This window comes from Eublepharis macularius, chromosome 2 (assembly GCF_028583425.1).
Source record: "Eublepharis macularius isolate TG4126 chromosome 2, MPM_Emac_v1.0, whole genome shotgun sequence".
NCBI classification, from domain to species: Eukaryota; Metazoa; Chordata; class Lepidosauria; order Squamata; family Eublepharidae; genus Eublepharis; species Eublepharis macularius.
Window position 1 is genome coordinate 149,267,002 of NC_072791.1, and position 18,105 is coordinate 149,285,106.

General features: G+C 42.4%; 1 protein-coding gene across 6 annotated transcripts in view; it reads left to right on the top strand.

Annotated features, from left to right (window-relative positions):
* SLC43A3 (solute carrier family 43 member 3) overlaps nt 1-18,105 on the top strand; it is a 71,577-nt gene that overhangs the window by 21,971 nt on the left and 31,501 nt on the right. For 2 of the 6 annotated variants that reach the window (XM_054970894.1, XM_054970893.1), the window contains exons 2-3: nt 16,765-17,004; nt 17,766-17,895. In XM_054970894.1, the coding sequence (XP_054826869.1) occupies nt 16,815-17,004; nt 17,766-17,895 (320 nt within the window). In that variant the 5' untranslated portion in view covers nt 16,765-16,814. Of the gene's footprint in view, nt 1-2,830; nt 3,004-9,471; nt 9,586-16,764; nt 17,030-17,765; nt 17,896-18,105 lie in introns of those variants that run through there. The other 4 variants (XM_054970892.1, XM_054970890.1, XM_054970895.1 and 1 more) reach the window with 4 other exon arrangements.

Below are 18,105 nucleotides of genomic sequence, written 5' to 3' on the forward strand. Positions count from 1 at the left end.
CTGGTATTCACAAGTAATAGGCTTGCACTGTTGCCTCTGGCAAAAACTCGTTCTGCCTGTTTTCTAAGCACTGAAAAATATGTCACATACGTTTGAGAACCACAGACAACAGTGAGAGAGCAAAAAAAAAAAAGAATGTATATACTACAGGCAGCAATGTCATATTAGGGTTGCTAACCTCCAGATGAGGCCAGTAATGTTCCCAGAATTACAGCTGATCTACAGCAATTGGTTCTCTTGGAAAAAAATGGCTTCTTTGGAAGGTGAACTCTATGGCATCATACCCTGCTGAGATCCATACCCTCTCAGTATGATATAGTAGTTAGAGTGTCGGACTATGATCTGGGAACACAGGGTCAAGTCCCCATTCTGCCATGGAAGCTCACTGATTGACTTTGGGCCAATCATACACTCTCAATGTGAAGCTGGTTAGTGCCCACGTCCAGACACTCACCTAACCTACCTCACAGGGTTGGTGTGAGGATAAATGGAGGAGAGGAAAATAATGTAAGCCACTTTGGGTCCTTTCTGGGGAGAAAGGTGGGATAGAAGTAATATAAATAAATAAACCCTTCCTTCTCCATGATCCACCACCCAAATCTCCAGGAATTTTTCTGCCCAGAGTTGGCAACCCTATGTCATATTCAGAAAACTAACACTTCTCTCTGGTCTTAGTAAGCCACCCAGCATAGGAATACAGAGTTGAGTCTTGACAGGTCAACTGACAGTTACTCCAAATTAGATATGTTCGCATGCATCAATAAAAAGAACCAGCAACCGTGAAGTGGGACAGTTGAACACTGAACCAGGCCTGACATTATCCTATTCGTGTGTAAAGAAATGTTTCCTTGATCCAAGTATTCCTTTGTGCACATAAGAGACAGGCTGTTCTACCCACATTTTCAAGCATCTTCATTGTTACTTGCTGATGTCCAAGCATGTGCCTTTGTTGTGCTGGCATAGGACTTTCATCACCTGGTTGCCATCCTGTAATTCCTTGCAGTTTGAGCATGCTCCTTCAAAAAACAATTGGTTATTTTATCATCACCATGTGGTGCATGCCACCTGCCTGCCGTATACATGTGGCACACATGTGGGTTCATCACAATTATACTAACAGGTGGAACACAGGAACAGAGGAGGGATGGCATGAATATGTACTCACACAGACAGATGCAACACAAGTAAAGAGATATGAAGGTCCAGTGGGGAGGGGAGGGAATGGGGGGAAAACGGCCCACTGATTTTTTTTCCTGAGGCTCCTCCCCTCCAATTTTTCTGATGTTATCTGAAAAGTAGAAAAAGTAAGAATTAAACATAAAACATAACCTTTGCGGTAAATATGATAAAATAAAAATTTTGGTCAGAAAAAGGGCCACACAAGGATCAGTAATAATATATGCTTAGCTGGATGTAGTTCCAGCTAGATGCTATCTTCTTTGATCTATGGCTACTGGGTAGAGATAGCTCAGTTCTCAGTGAAGCTTTCAGAGTTTTCCTCTGAAGCTTTGGTGCAGTTTCTTTACTTCGCCTCCTGGTCTTTTTTCTTCTCTAGCAAGATAGGGCAACAAACTACTCGATACCCAATCTGTGCTACAAGTGATGAATGGCACAGGTTGGACACTTGTCAGCTTCCCTCAAGTTTTGATGGGAAATGTAGGCATCCTGGTCTCGCAGCTTGGCTCTCCGACTGCTGTCCAATGGACTTTTCAACTGTCACTTGTCCAACATTCCTCCAAGCTGCCTACATTTCCCATCAAAACTTGAGGGAAGCTGACAAGTGTCCAACCTGTGTCATTCGTCACTTGTAGTTTGGCCCTATGTGAGGTGAAAGGTCAACCACAAGGGAAGAGTTAGGTAAAAAGGACCATAGAAGGCATGCAGCAGTTGAGAAGCAATGAAAGCCCTGCATGTTCCTTTCAGGAAGGTTTGATAATCCTTCTAGGTGCAGAAATGCATCTTGGATGTATTGTATGTCTACTAGGATTGCCAGGTCCCCTGGGGCCCAGATGGGGGAATGGGGGAAACTTACCATGTGCAAGCTCTAGAGCATCCATTCTGTAGACCTTTTACCCCCTGCCAGCCAGGTAAGAGGCAGCAGGGTGTGGGTGCTGGGAGTGGTGGATCCCCCACTCTGACCGGGGAACCTGGGAACCCTAACAGCATGCCTACCTTGTCTTTAAAAGCTTTTCATTCTAAAAGAGAAAATATTTCACAGGAGTTTTTTTCCAATACTCCCTCAAATTTCTAATTTTCCTATTAGAAAAACTGAAAAAATATAGCCCTCAGAAATAAACTGGACCCCTCCCCACACACACCCGCATTTTTCTGTTTTTCTTTCTGGGCCTTTACATTGTGCACCTTGTAGTAGTATTGCTTATGCAAATGGGAACAGACCTGGCGTCTTGATTTGTTGTAGGGTTTGGTCTTTGGGTTTGTATGTCTGGTAGACTGCCCATTGCTGTTGGTAGGCACTATACACAAAGATAATATCACATCTGGATGGGTTGTCAGATTGCTGAGGGAATAAAAAAATGTTATGCATGAATGCAGTCACAGATGGTGTAAATAAAGATCTGATCAATGCAGCAGTGAAGGGAAATGCAGGCATATTGAAACAGTTATAGGCTGAAGTTAACCTTTAGCAATGAAAAGCCAGTTGCTGAGAATAATTAAGCGGACTCTTTCACAATGGTTTGCAATAATGTACTTTCATTAAAACCCATTAAGGAAGTTAAATAAACAAGTGGAAGGTGCAAAGTCTTGTCAGGGACTGAAAGGTCTTTCTAATTGTACACAGCAGTAGGAGGGATGTAATTGCTTCTCCTTGCAGTAATTAGTACAGCAGAAGAGGAATCCCTGGCAATGGAGTAATACTAATGGCTTGAAAGATGCGGACGGTGGACTGGTGGCAGTTACTTAATGGCATCCCAGGCTGTATATCAGCAAAAAGGAGTGCAGATGGAAAACTGGACAGCATGACAGGAGATGTTGGCTCCTTAGGTATACCTCCAGTGCTACAGAAGGACTGGTCTTTTGGATATGGTACAGGGATGCGAGTATTTTTTTCCTGCAGATTGACATGGGGCATTGGGCGTGTTATACAGCCTTAATTCATTCTCTGTAGGATGCTAGACTAGGAGGTGTTGTACTTGTGCAGTAATTAGAGAAGTGTGAATGTGCTGGACTTGTTAGGAGGGAGATGTGGGTGGCACAATCAACTGGTTGGTATATTTAGTGAAAGAAATATACATTGTTACACATCAGCCTACCCAGTATCCTCAAACTTCTGCTTTCTATTTTCTAGCTTGTGAGACTTGAACTGTGGATTCCAGTATATCTAGAAAATGTTAATTATCTAGCTACAAAAAAGTAGCCTTGTTCGTTTATTTCTCTGCTTGGAAGATAAAAAGAAAAAGGTAATACAAATGAAACCTCCCTGCAATGTGCCTAGCTATACTATAACATTGCTGTGGGGTTTCAGAGTGGCATTCAATAGCAGATGCAAAATAAGCATTGGAATGGCTGTACCCTGAAAGTCCTAGGCCATTTGCAGTGGGGCAACATACTGGTTTATGCCCACCCATCCCATACAATCTGCTTAATTATGTAAGCATGATCAGATGTGTACGGCATCCCTATTTGTGATTTTGCAGCTAACTTGGTGGGTTATGTTAAATCTTTTCCTGGTCTCTATTATACTCCTGATGATGCAGATCTCCACGTTTGTATAGGAAGTCACTCATACTTAAGAGCAAAGTTTCTCTCTTGGAGGAGGTACCTGCACTGATTTCTCTGTTAGTATATTGCCTTATTTTCTGTTCCCAATACAGTGCTCAATTGAGAGTGCGTGGAGTACTCTTTGCCTCCCCTGATGTTTAGTCTGCTGAATCATTAGTTCCACTGCAGTGCTTGCTGTTGCCAACTTGTCTGCACAGAACGAAGATCAGTGCAGTCCAGCAGTAGTTTTGCTTTTGCTTTAGTGCCGGGTGGATTGGATGCCTTTTGACTCAGACTAATTTGGAAAAGACTAGCTGGAGAGCCAGCTACTCTGCCCTGTGACTATGGGACTCTTTATATAAATTCCCTAGTAGTTAGATTTTGGAGGAATAAATTCTTGTGGTGGATGGGTATCTTAAATTTGTCTTCTTTTTTTTTTAAATAGATTTTATTGGATGAGGTGATATAAAAAAGTTGGTTAATACATACAAATTATCCAAATTAAACCTTTCTAAATATATAACCCCACCCCCTCCCCTTCCCCTTTTCTCTATTGACTTCCAACAACACTTGAACCCGTTTATTCATAGAGATTATTATTTTACTATAATACAATTATATTATGTTACCCATGGTAGAGATCTTATATATATTCCGTTCGTTAAAGTCTTACTTAATAAAATTTAAAATCCCTCCAAAGACCACAATTGTCCTTTAACATTGCATTTCTTTTCCAAAAATTTCTTAAACTTCTTCTAGTCTTCCAAAAAAATTTCTGGATCTTGCTCTTTCAGATTTCTAGTTAATTTGTCCATTTCGGCCATGTACAACAGCTTCCTTGTCCATTCTTCAATATTCAGTACTTCTTTTTTCCAGTATTGAGCATATAAAATTCTTGCTGCTACTATCATATAATATAACAATATCGTATCATTTCTATTAACATCTTCTAAATGTAAAGATAGTAATAACATTTCTGTATTTTTAGCAACATTATATTGTAATATCAAAGACATCTCGGCACATATTCTAGACTAGAAGTCTCTAGCCTTTTGGCAAGTCCACCACATATGAAACAGAGAACCTTCACGCTCCTTACATTTCCAACATTTATTCGATAACTGTTTGTTAGCTATAGCTAATTTTTTCGGTGTTAAGTACCATCTATACAGCATTTTATAACCGTTCTCTTTAATACTGGTACAAATTGATATTTTAAAGTTATTTTTCCATAGTTGTTCCCATGCTTCCTTCGCTATTTCCTTATTACAATTTATGGCCCACTTTACCATTTGCACCTTGACTGTTTCCCCTTCTGTAAACCACTTCAATAACAACTTATACATTTTAGATATTGCTTTACTATTATCCCCCAATAATAGTTCCTCTAGTTCTGAATTTTTAATTCTAAAACCATTCTATGTTCTGAATCAAATAAATCTTTAATTTGTCTATATTGTAACCAACCATATTTAAATGGCAGTATCTTAAATTTGTCTTTAAATTAAGTTTTATCAACTATTTTTGTCGATTTGTTCTTGTTGTATGCTACCTTGTGGACCTATTTGGTTGAGAGGTGATGTACTTATACTGTAAGGAAATATAGGGAGTACTCGCTGCTACTTTTCCTCTTATCACTTTCATTTCAAAAGTAGAGTAGATTTCTTCCCTACTTATTCAACGGCCAGCTCAGTAGGGATTCATTTCTTAATCGTACTTTGCCTTGCTTTCATATTTCATTGTATCGATTAAAGGAGGTTAGAGGATGCTCCCTGGAAAAAGGCAGGCTATCCATACTGCAGTGTCCTATAATAGGTGGATCCAGTCTATGTCTTCCTTAGGAGGACAGAAATAGCAACAGTCTGAAAATCTTTTATAAAGCAGGGTGAGTCCTGGGGATCTTATAAGGCCTGCTTGTGTACTTAATACATTTAAATCCCTTTCTATTTTAAAATAATGGATTTTCAGTTCAAACTGCAAGTATAGAAGATGAAGATCTTAGTATAACAATAAAGACAAAGCCATCAGCCAGGAAGGCAGCCCTTAGCTGCTTCTCCTGTGATATTTAAAATTTACATTGTTTAAGCCCAACATTGGCTTTTTTAAGAATGAGACAATCCAACCATTAAATAGCAACATGGGCAGGAAAGGCCCTTGTGAAAAGGAAGGTCTTTCTCAGGCTAGAGGATGCTGGCAAGGGTGCAGAGAGGTGAGCATCCCTTTGGACAGCAAACAGAAGGCTCTTCCTCTCATAACTACTTACCGGTACTTCTTGCAGTGGGGCATCTGGAGGAGGATCTCTTCTGGCAGTGCACAGACTGGAACGTGGGCGGAGGTGGGCCTTGAGATACTGTGGTCCAAGACTGTCTAGGGCTTTGGACTGAGTCCAGAAATGAACTAGCAATGGAAGCAGATTGAGGGAAATGAGGAAAATGAAAGTAATACACTCTTGGCAGTTTGCTTTTACCAACAGCTGCATTTTGGGCCAGTTGCACTTTCAAAATTCTTTTCCACAGGACCACAACAGTACCACTAGGGGATGAATGGCCATGGTCAAATTCCTCCTGCCTAAAAGAGGCACAGCTGGCAAACCAAAGCTGGTTAAAGGCAAACCTGGCCCTAGTGGCCACTTGACTTTTGTAGCACAGATAGAAGCACCTCAAGAAACAAATCTAGACTTTCAAAGGAAGTGCAAACCCATCTGTTGGAAGTAAAATGCCAAACACTTGTTCAGCTGTGTTTCTGATTAAAAGAGCCTTTATTTGGTTGAGAGATGTCAAGGCTAGGAAAAAACTGGGAAAATGGTAGAGTTGCCCCACCACTACCTTTTGGAAATTTGCGGGAGTACAGAAAAAAAAACCCTGATAAAATATTTTCTCATTTAGAATGAATGAAATGCTTTTAAAAGCAAGGTGGGCATGATGTAGGCATTAGAGATGGGCATGAACCACAAAAAATCCAAACCATGAGGTTCGTGGTTCGTGGGTTTTTGCAAACCAGAAACCACGAACTGGCATGAACTGGGGCAAGTTTATGAACCAGTTTGTGGTTTGTGGAGTTTAAATGTCCCTTTCTGGCCGCTTAGCAGTGGCAGGAAAAAGGGCATTTGACAGTTTAAAGGGCCCTTTCCTGCCTTGCAAGTGGCAGGTCCCTTTAAACTATCAGCTGGCAGGCACTGGGGCCCTTTAAACTGCCCCCACCTCAACCCCCACCTCCCAGCCCCACACTTATCTTGCCCTGCGGGCCTGCGGCAGTTCTCCCCCTCCTCCCGCAAGGGGTGGGAAGGCCATTTTTGGCCTCTTCCACTGCTGCGTGGGCCCGCAGGGTGGCGGAGGAGGCCGAAAACAGCCTTTCCACCCTCGGGCCGCGGCGGCCATTTGAGGGGCAGAGAGGCCATTTTCAGCAGTGGAGGAAGCCGAAAGCAGCCTTCCTGCCCCTCAAATGGCCGCCACAGGGTGGGGTGGGGGGTGGGGGCTGGGGTTTGGGCAGTGTAAAGGGCCCTGCGGCTTGCAAGCGGCAGGTCCCTTTAAACTATCAGCTGGTAGGGGGCAAGGGGGGATCCCCCTTTAAAGGGACCTGCCACTTGCAAGCCACAGGAAAAGTTTATATGCCCATTTCCCTGGAGAAATGGCCATTTAAACTGTCCATTTATGACCCAAACGAACCAGTAGACCAGTTCATGGAAGTTTGTGGAAACGAGCTTCAATGAACCACTGGTTCACGAACCATACACCAGCTTGGTTCGTGCAGTTTTTTGGGTCGTAATTCAATTCATGCCCATCTCTAGTAGGCATACACAACTCTTAAATCCAAGATGCATTTCTGCACCTAGAAGGATACCTAATCTTCATGAGGGGAGTGTGCAGGTATTTCATTGCTTCTCTACTGTTGCATGCTTTCTACTGTCCTTTTGATAGAAAACAGAGAAAGAGGCGGGTGTCATCTACACATTGATGCCGATGAGATCTCAGTTAGGTGCATGTGCTTTTTGATGACCGACTTTTGGGGGAGTGGATTCTTGCTCTTGAGACTCCCTGTCATTCCTGTGTTGGGGGTTCTCTCTCTCTCTCTCTCTGTATGTGTGTGTGTGTGAAGTGCTGTGCCGTGCTGTGCTGTGCATATGAATATGAATACTCCTCCTTCAGAGGCGTATGATGGACTTTTTATGGAGGATAGAAATACTGCTATTTATGGCCACCATCTATCATTGGCAGTTTTGTGTGTCACAGTCCTGCTTTTGTGGCTGAATATTTTGGGGTCTCCAAATCACATGAAGGCAAATATGTACATACATAATTCTACTAGTATCAGAATCATGCTGATGCTTTTTAAGAATAGATCATTTCCCATAGGAACAGTAAAAACCTAATTTTTCAAGTTAGCGATGCAGGTGAAATTGATGGCTAAGTTTCAAATACAGGAGGAATGAACATTTTCCTTGGGGAAGAAAATGTTGGTGTGATCCCTGCATATCTGCTAGGTGGGGAGCTTAGCCATTGCATTTGCCTTTGACACTTCTGCTTTAAAGCATCCAAAGCGGAAAATGCCCCAATGGGGACATTTTTTTATCAGTAAGCCAGTAGTCGAATGTTATGCAGATGACAGCTCTGTAAATGAAACTGAAAACTATGCTAGTGGGAGCTTGTGAGGGCCACCAGCAGATAACAGGCTGCCAGACTACTTTTCTAGTCTGGTGGCTGAGATAAGAGCAGGCCCCTGAAACTAGGTTGATAGTAGGAAGGGGAGTGCCAGCCTAGACTCATACTTGTGCATTGTATATTATTGCTGTGAGAGAAGGGGTGGATTTGGAAAAGAATACCCAGGGGTTAATTTGTAGAAACAAATAGTAAAACAAATAGCGTGGAAGTCACAATTTCTAAACTTAGAAACCATGTTTCTTAATTCTAAATGTGTGGGGCTGATTATAGTCACTCATGGTTGACTGAAAGTCACCTCTGGTCCTTATGTGCACCTCTAATGATCTATGGCTGTGCAGACAGGTTACAGAATAGAAAGTCTTATTAAAATTAAAGCAAGAGACCAGGACTTTTGTGTTCCTAACCCTTAAGGAACACCAAGACCAACTGTTGTGGAAGTAGGACTTCAAGGAAAGTGATGCGTTTGCAACCTATGGCCGTTTTCACACTGTCTATAAATCCTGTGATACTCACGGAAGGCTGCCGGCTTCCTCGTGCGATTTTTAACACCACCCGATTAAAAAACGCCGTAAATCACCATTTGTGGCATTTTGTAAACAGATGGCGTCAAAAATCGGGTGAGAAAGCCGGCAGCCTTCTGTGAGTCTCACGTGATTTATAGACAGTGTGAAAACGGCCTATGTTTGTGTATCACATATATTTAATTTACTATAGGGATTAGGAAGTTGGTGCATGCCTCAGCTTCCCCATGAATAATAAGCAAACACTTGGGGGGGAAAGTAGTGTGCAAAAATATGTCTGGTGGACACTGAATAGGAGAGAGAGATCCAGAACAGTTGTACCTGCATAAATGTGCATATACTAATGTGTCAGAGCTCCCATTGCATGCACAGGAGTTTATGTATGTCTGCGGAACATGTGGGTTCTTGCTACAAGTGTGTTTGCCATCTCAACATCTGTTTCCTTTCCTGTACAGGGAGGGGGGTAGCTTACAGAGGAGGCTTCTGTGGGTGTTCCCTTGGCAGCTAGTTCCAGCTCTATGGTTCAGGGCCAGTGTCTGCTTCCTGTTCTGATGACTCCACTCAGCTGTGCTGTCTGTATCTGGAAGTGCTCTCCCTTGTGAGGAGCCTAAGTGTGCTTTCTAGATTCTGTTTTGAGAGCATCTTGTGGAGAACCAAGGAGATCCTCCTTACACTGAGAGGCATAGGTAGGTCAGCTGCACATTTTGCCACTGCTCCTGTTGCTCTGGCTTGGTCCCAGCGTAAAAGCCTATCCAAAAATATGATCTTTGTGAAAAAATATGAGGACATTTTGAAAATAACCAAATGTGGTAAAGAGAAGCCAGATGCTATGAGCAGTGAGGGAGGAGGATTACATATCTGGGAGGCTGACTCAGAGAAGAGAGGGAAGGATAGGCAGTGAGGAAAAGATTGTTTTGTGGATAAACTTGAGTTATTATTATTATCATTGTTATTGCTTGAGAGGTACCTAGGAGGGTGGCTGTGTGCGTGTGTGGGGGGACTAGGTAAGAATCTGAAAAATAGTTGGTAGGAGGGATAAAAAGATGTACCTAATGAATCTCAGCCTGTTATAAAGAAGATGATGAGAGAAAGATGAGAAATAAGTACACAGTAGGAGCATCTGTTTGGGTTGATAGATGAGGCAGGCTCAGGAAAGCAGATTCTTTTTAGCTCCAGTGGGATAGGTATGGCTCTAGCTTGGGAAGTATCCCTCTGATTTGAGAAAGTGGATGGGCCTTAAAATTATTTTTGTTTATGTCACCTGTTTACTCTTTTCACCCTTTGATCTACAAATCCTATTTTATGGTTTTTACTAAAACATTAGTGAGATCAGCTTCCCAGAGAGAAAGTTGAAATACTTGTTCCTCCACCTCAACACCCCTCAGCATGGTCTAGCTGAGGAAGCTTGAATCTGTATTTGAGCAGAAAGTGGAAGGGAGCAGGTCTCGTCCTTTAAAGGTGGGCCCCACCTCCCTTCTAAGTGAGGAGACTTGGTGGTAGTCATTTACCAGGAACTGAAGTTGCACTTGTATAGTTAATTTAGGTGGAACATGTTGATAGGGCTGTGGATTACAAGGGCCCCAGAAATGCAGAACATTATTTTTAACATTTACCACCACCCACAGCTGAGAGGGAACAGGCTTTTATTAAAAGAATGTGTGATTAATGATTCACAGACAAAGCTGCAGCTCTGAAGGTTATACAATGCGACACACACACACACACTTGCACGGATCTGTCTATCTATCTATGTACAGCCCACCACAATAACTGAAGACAAAACCTAACCCTACACATAATATAGAGAGCTGAAGAAATACCATGGTGATGTGCTTGCCAGCAGAAGATAGGAGGATGGTAGTGTCATAGATAGTGGCAGGGTAACTAGTGGCATAGACACATGTCAAGCAAAAGGATAGGTGATTGATAGAAAGTTGGGTGTCTTAAGTTGAGCAGATGGTGGGATGTGAATCTGTGAATGTGGGATGGAGATGGAGGGTGCATTCCTGTTTGGCAATGATTATTTGTGTAATCTGTGATCACGTGGAAGTGCATTTGCTCACATTCATGTCTTTTTTTACCCTTGCCTTTCTCTCCTTCCCCTTTCTTTCTTATCTCTCCCCATGCCTGCAGTCTCTAAGTTTAGATTGTAAGCAGTTCAAGGCAGGGCTCCGTCTGAAGTACTCAGTCTATACACTGATGGTCCTAGGCAAATATATTGTTGTTGTTGAAGTTCTCCCCTTCCCCAAATGGTGATAAAATCTTTGGGGTAAGAGAGCTTTGGAAACTTAGGAGTGTTGTTGTAAAGCATTAATGAAGGCAAACAGGCCCTCCTATATGGCTGTGTTACCAGAACTGCTTTTTATAATGGGGAAATTAGCTTAGCAGTCTGTAACTAAAAATAGTGCGGATCTAACCTGTGTTTACGGAGGTCCCGATTCCAGACACTCTAGTGACAAAGAGGCAGACTACAAATAGTTTCAACAAACACGTGTCTTTACTAGTAGTGTGGCATAAGCCTGAACTTGCACATACATACAAGAAAGCACACAAGGACTAGGAAATACAGAGTAAGAAATATAGAGACGTTCGCATTAGCAGGTTCCCAACGATGATAGGGGGAATACTCACTTATCCTGAAGCGGAGCAGAGACACAACAGTGAGGTGGTCCAATGCCAGCAATGGATCCACGGACAGACAGCAAGGGGTTCTGGATAGGGGTGGCACGCTCACCATGCGGTCTGGGAGACCGGCTTAAATACCCCAAAACGTACCCTGGGGCTGGTGCTGTACTTGGTGGTTCTCACAGATTAAAACAAAGGTTCTAATGGGTTACTGAATGGCTTAGATGGGCCACTTTGGTAATCTGATTGTGATAAGTGACACCTCAGGAAGAGGGGACAAAAGAGGGAGGGGGAAATCCGAGTGGGCTGAATGGATGTTCCAGCGGACAGGGCTTGTCCTGATGTCATCAGCTCTGGAATGCGGAGGTTTCTTTGAGATGCATTCTCTAAGTGCTTGGGATGGTCGGCACTTAGTTCCTTCTCCGGGGCAGCTCCTAAGATATGCAGAGCGGGGCGAGGTACTCTTGCTGAGGACGTGGTGTGCCTGCTTCGCCGAAATGGCTTCTCAAAGCAGTCTTTTCCTCTTGGTCTTCTGGCTGCCTAAGAACATGGATGCCGGCTGGGCATAGCTGGGGCTGGATAGCAGGCTGCCCGGTGGCGAGGGCAAGCTCGGGGACCGGCCCGCGGGGAGGCTCCAAGTGGGAACTGACCAGGGAGCGCCTAGCCAGGCTTGCTGGAGGTTTCCCTGGCAGGCGCCCGGCTGCTAGCAGCGGCTTGGGCCCATATGAGGCAGGCTTCCATGGAGGCAGGGAGAACATCACGTAAAACACAGTCCAAAGCAGGGAACAGGCACGGTCCGTGGCAGATGGCAATGCAGGCACGGGGCGCACTTGTAATAAGGTCCAAACACACACTGGGAAGTTCAGATACAGGTCTGGGCCGGGCTGCCCAGGAAGAGAGTCCTTTGTGCAGTTAACCAAACATGGAGTCAGGGAACTACAGTCTATTGCAGCAGCAAGGTAATTAGCAAGCAGGCAGGAAACTGACACGTGTATCAGAACACACACACGTGCAGGGCAATCTTTGTGTAGCAGTAAAACAGTGATGCAGGAAACTTTAACACAGTCCATGGCAGGCCTTAAAGCAGGAGAGGGGGCCTACTTGGCAACAGCTGCTACCCCATAATATTCTCAAAGAGAGATTTTGTACCCCTTAGGTGATTCACCTTCAACCAATCCCCCTCCCCAACCATGGCAACTGCTGCTACTTCACACATACTCCTGGGCCTGGCCTCTCCATTCAGCAGAGGGGGAGGGGTTGTGTCACTTTCTCCCAGTTCTGATGGGTACATCTTTCAAACACACACATAGAGAATCCCCACCTATCAGGCAACTGTCTCTAAACATCAGTTCCCATTGAGGAAATATCAGCCATCCATTCTTGGCTACAGGTTTAAGAAAAGAACATTATAGTTACAGCAGCTGTAACTATAATGATAACAACAATTTCACTTCTATGGTCTAAGAAAAAGCATGCAATCTTCACGTAGATTGTCTTGATCAGAGACTGCATGTGTGCATTTCATGAGATGTGGATTTGTTGGAAAACTGCAACCAGCATATGGATAGGCAGAGAAATGTGTGTGTGAGGTCATCACGTGGGACATTCTACAGTGGGTTTTATGCTTTTACCTCTATACTTTCCATGTAAGAGAAAAGCATAAAGTATCAAGTGTCTGTTTAGCTCTCACAGTTTTATTGCAAAATTTAACAAGGCTGTAACATGACATTTCTCTCTAATGAGGAAGGGTCCTTCTCTCGTATTCTGCATTAAATATAGTTCATAATAAATAAAATATGGCCATCAGAGGGAGAAGTGGGGGGAGCAAAGTACACCTCCATGTTGCATGGCTCTAGTTCCTGCTGAATATTCCTTTCTCCCCTCACTTATAAGTTATCAGCTCCCATAACTGAGTGCAGAGGGAGTAGCCAGCTCCCCATCTTGCCTGCTTTCTTCCTCCTAGCAATCATCTGTCACCTGTCAGAGGCATCTCTCCATCACACTTAGACCCAGCTGAGACCCCTTCCTCTGTAGCATTTTAATTCATATTTGTATTGGCCTTTAAGTACAGCCAGTATATATCACTGAACAGCTAATAATAATGTAGCTTGTTTTAAAAGTTCAAAGTTCTATGTATTTATTATCTGAGGCATCTTTGTGACAACTTTGTAAGATAGGCTTGCATTTTTATCCCAGTATTGTGGCTGTGGGAATGGTGGCTTGCCTAAGGCAAACTAATGAATTCTGGGCTCAGTGGGATTTAATCAAGGGGCAGCTTGTCTCATACACCATCTTTCTTCATTGCAGACAATGTATTTTTAAATATTTTGGTGGCATTCATACTAAAGAACTATCCAGCACAGTTCTTTTTGTGATTCAGCCTTGCAGGAGTCTGTAGTGAAACCAGACAATACATTTTAATCATGTAACTCAGCCTTGTTACTTGGTGGGGGGAAAATGGGACTTCTCTTAACAGCAGAATTCAAAGTCTTCTGGAATGTAATGCATAGAAATCTGTAGCAAAATCATGAGCATACAAGTGTTATGTGTGGTGTGGGATAGCAGAGTGTTGATTTGGATGTGGGAAGATCAAGTACAAATCTTGAAGTTCACTGGGTGGCCCTGGTCAGGCACGCCACTTGTCTTCTACCCTGTTGTGTCTTGCTGAAAGATGACACAATTAGATAAAAATTACGTATTTTAGATTCACTATGAATCCTTTTTTTTTAGTTTTAAATTTTATTTTTGAGGAAAACAGTAAATAGTAAAGACAGTAAACAATGCGTACAATAGCATAAGCAAAATATATAACTATGTACAAAGTCTATAGAAACAGAATATATAACAGCATATTATACTACAAACTATTTCTCCTCTCCATCCCCTTACACTCTACATTTTATATTCAAAAATTTAAAATGTTAATTTTATGGTTAATGTATTTTAATAATAGCTATTCTTAGTTTTTCTTAATTTTCAACAACAGTCAAAAAAGTCTTTCCATTTTTTGAAATTCTAAGATTGATCTATTTTATATATATATATAAGAAGTTAATTTGACCATAGATGCATATTCATGCAATTTGTTCATCCACTCAATCACATCTGGGCAAGATTTTGCTGCATATACTACTCTCACTGCCATCACTGTATATTTAAAAAGTTCATTGTGTGTTTTTATAATATTATTAGGTAAAATATTTAATAACATATTTTTAGGGTTCAGCTCAAAATGGGACTTTAATATCTTATGCATTTCTTTATGTATTTTTATCCAATATCTTCTTGCCTTCTTACATATCCACTACATATGATAGAATGTTGCATCCTTAAACTGACATTTCCAACACCTTCTGCTATAATCTTTGTTAGCTATTGCAATGTTCTTAGGTGTGATATGCCATCTAAAAACATTTTATACCAATTCTCTCTTAAGTTTTCCCATTGGCTCATAGAAATATTTTCTCCAAAATCTTGCATAACTTAATCATACATTTTTGACTTGTTCTGATTCTGTGGCATATTGCAGTAGAATTTTATATATTTTTCCTAAGAGGTGTTTTGACTCTCTACTCATTAGTTGTTTGAACATTGTTTTCTCTCTTAATCGGCCACCTTCTTTGGATAATTGTCCTTTAAGTTTAATAATACATCAACCATGAGATACGTTTTCCTTGTGATTGAATTTCTTGCTGTTTTCACTTTTCCTTGCTTATCCATCATATATTCATAGTTCACATGGTCTATTTTATTTCTTGTGGTGATATCATAATAGGCATCTATTGGTGATATCAATGGCAAAGTTGGTGGACTTAACCTATATCTGTGAATTCTTCTTGTATGGTAATAAAGACATATAATTAAAATGTCTTATTGCATCCCTAATATTCTCTGTAAAGCTCTGGAGAGGATTATGCTAGGATGCACTATGATTACAAAATACAAAGGAAAGAATAAACCCAAGGGAAGAGAGCTAATCCTGACCAGGGGAGGGGGGAACAGAAATCATTCCTCAGAACACTGGATCACCTTTCGTACTTGTCAGATCAGCACTAAAATTCTACATGGTAGCAGCTTTTGTCTTTCAGTTTAAGGGCTTGAAATCGGTGGTCTGAAGTCTGTAGGGGCTACTCAGACATTACAAAATCCTCGTGTCCTTCCCCCACCTGTTCACCAGAGGCCCTGAAGTCTGATATACCCCGATGGTTGTGTGCTTGGAATTTAATTCCTGGGTGCATATGGGTCTTATTTAGACTGGGGTCCTTGAGCATAGTGAGAAGAAATGTAAGCATTCCCCCCATGCTGTTATCCTGACTTGCAATATCCCTGGTAAGCTTCTTTTTGCCCCATTTGGGAAGTTTTGGTGTACTGGACTACACTAAAGGTTGAGAAAACAGCACTGGAAGGGGGAGGCTTAAGCCCCCTCTCCCTGCATGCTATGGTCCAATTCCTAATACAAGTAGGGGCTGCCTGTGCCTGGGAATTAAGTTCCAAGCATGGAACACCCAGAGCACTTCTACCAATGTGGTGGACATCTGGGGGATATGAGGACATAGTGGTTAGGAGGACCCTGGATTTCTTCCTGTGCTCACAAGACTCAGGGCTTTCTGTCAGTAGGTGAATGGGACTATCAGTGTCAAGTTAGAGGTATCTGTTCATAAGCAGCCGTGCTTGTAAGCTGGGTTTTAACTTCCTAATGGCAACAGACTAAATTTAAAACAGTATTTATTACTTTGCAACTTACCCCACTTTTAAAAATACAACAGTTTATCCATCCCAAGCACTCTAGCAGTCCAGCCGAGATGCCTGATCATTGATTGCTTACCTATTGGCAAATAATAGATAGTTGAAAAATGGGTTTCTCTTTTTGCCTATAATACCTGACCTTTTCTCATGACTCAATCTTTATGACGGATATCAAGAAATCTTGCTTTGTTCCTGCTCATTATCTTGTGCAGTTACCATGAAATTGTTCCCGTATTTTCCCCCTTTGCTTCCACCTGGACTAGTATATCTTGAATTTTTTTTATTTTTTTGCTTTCTAGATTCTTGCATGCTGTTGGAAGGGAAGCTGCTACACATTCTAACCCAGAGGCATTATTTCAGTGGCAGATAAGGGTTTCCTCTGTCTAACTTAGAAATGTATGAACTGCTGGCCCAGAGTGTGACTGATATATCTAGTAAAGATTTCCAAGATTATCTAAAGCTTTATTACTTATGCATTTTCTCTGTGGTTGCAGGGTCAGAAAAGGAATCCCTTCAAGATCAACAGGGAAGTGTCCTCAATGCCATGGAGCATCAAAGCTCAGGAAAGGCCAAGCGACTGGCTACGTTGCTCTCAGGTCTGGTGGAATGCATGTGCTTTGCAGGTGTCATTTTCGGATGGGCATCCCTGGTCTATGTCCTCAAGGATATGCACTACTTCAAGGATCTGTGTGTGCCAGTTGCCAATCAGACAGCAAATTCCTCAGTGGATGGAGGTATGGTCAGGGACGCAGAGTGGAGGTAGGGTGGTTTATTTCTCAACTGACTTTCAATAGCTCTGAGTTTGATCAGTATGTGCAGATGTTTGGGATGAGCTTGGAGTTGCAAACACAGTCTGTCTCCCAAGCTTGCAGCTGTAAATGATCAGTTAGATTCCCTTGCCAGGAGAGCTACTTGAAGGAATCCTCTGACTTTCTTGTCCAGTGGCAGGCTGGAGCCCATCTCTTCCTCAGATGTAGTCCCTAGTTTTTGCTTGTCTCTTGGCAAGGCAGACTCACTGTCTTGTATTAATTCCTGTGCTGTTTTTTGTGCTTGTAAACTGCAAAAGTGCAAGAAACAACACAGGGATGTTTTGGTATATGCTTTGATGTGGATAGAAGGCTGAAACAGAGACCCAGTATGGACATAATCTATCATGCCAAACACTCACCTCCAGGACATGCCAGGCTTTTTAAGTGCCAGGGGTTACCCTAGAACATCTGAAAGAGGAATGAGGAGTTCTTCTGAGGATATGCAGTATGCATTTTCATACCATTAAAGAGCCATAACTGAACAAATACAGCTGATATAGTGGTTGTGAAAGTTTCCACAGGGTTTGATCCCTGACATCTGTCACGTAGAAAGTGAATTCTGATGATTAACAATATGGAACAAGGGTTTTCTGGGAATGACTTGGGTGGGTGGGTGTGGACTTGAGGGTTGATGCATACAAGCCATATGGGATCTGAAATTGTCTAAATCCCCTCTCCCTTTGCAGACTGCCGTGCCCAGGATGAGCAGTTCTCCCTCATCTTCACTATTGGTTCCTTCATGAACAACTTTATGACCTTCCCGACAGGCTACATCTTTGACCGCTTTGGCACTACAGTAGCCCGCCTGCTTGCCATGTAAGTGCTGAATACAGACCTTCTGAGAGATCTCTGCCTTTCGCAACCAAACAGCATTGCCAATGACTGGTCTGAAAGGGCTCCTGCATCTTTAAAAGATGTGTGTCAGGGAGAAATTTGACCATGGTAAATCCTATCACCACAGCACTAGGAAGAAGTTGGACCAATTGATTTCCATCCTGACACACAGTACTTACAAGAGCTTTGGAC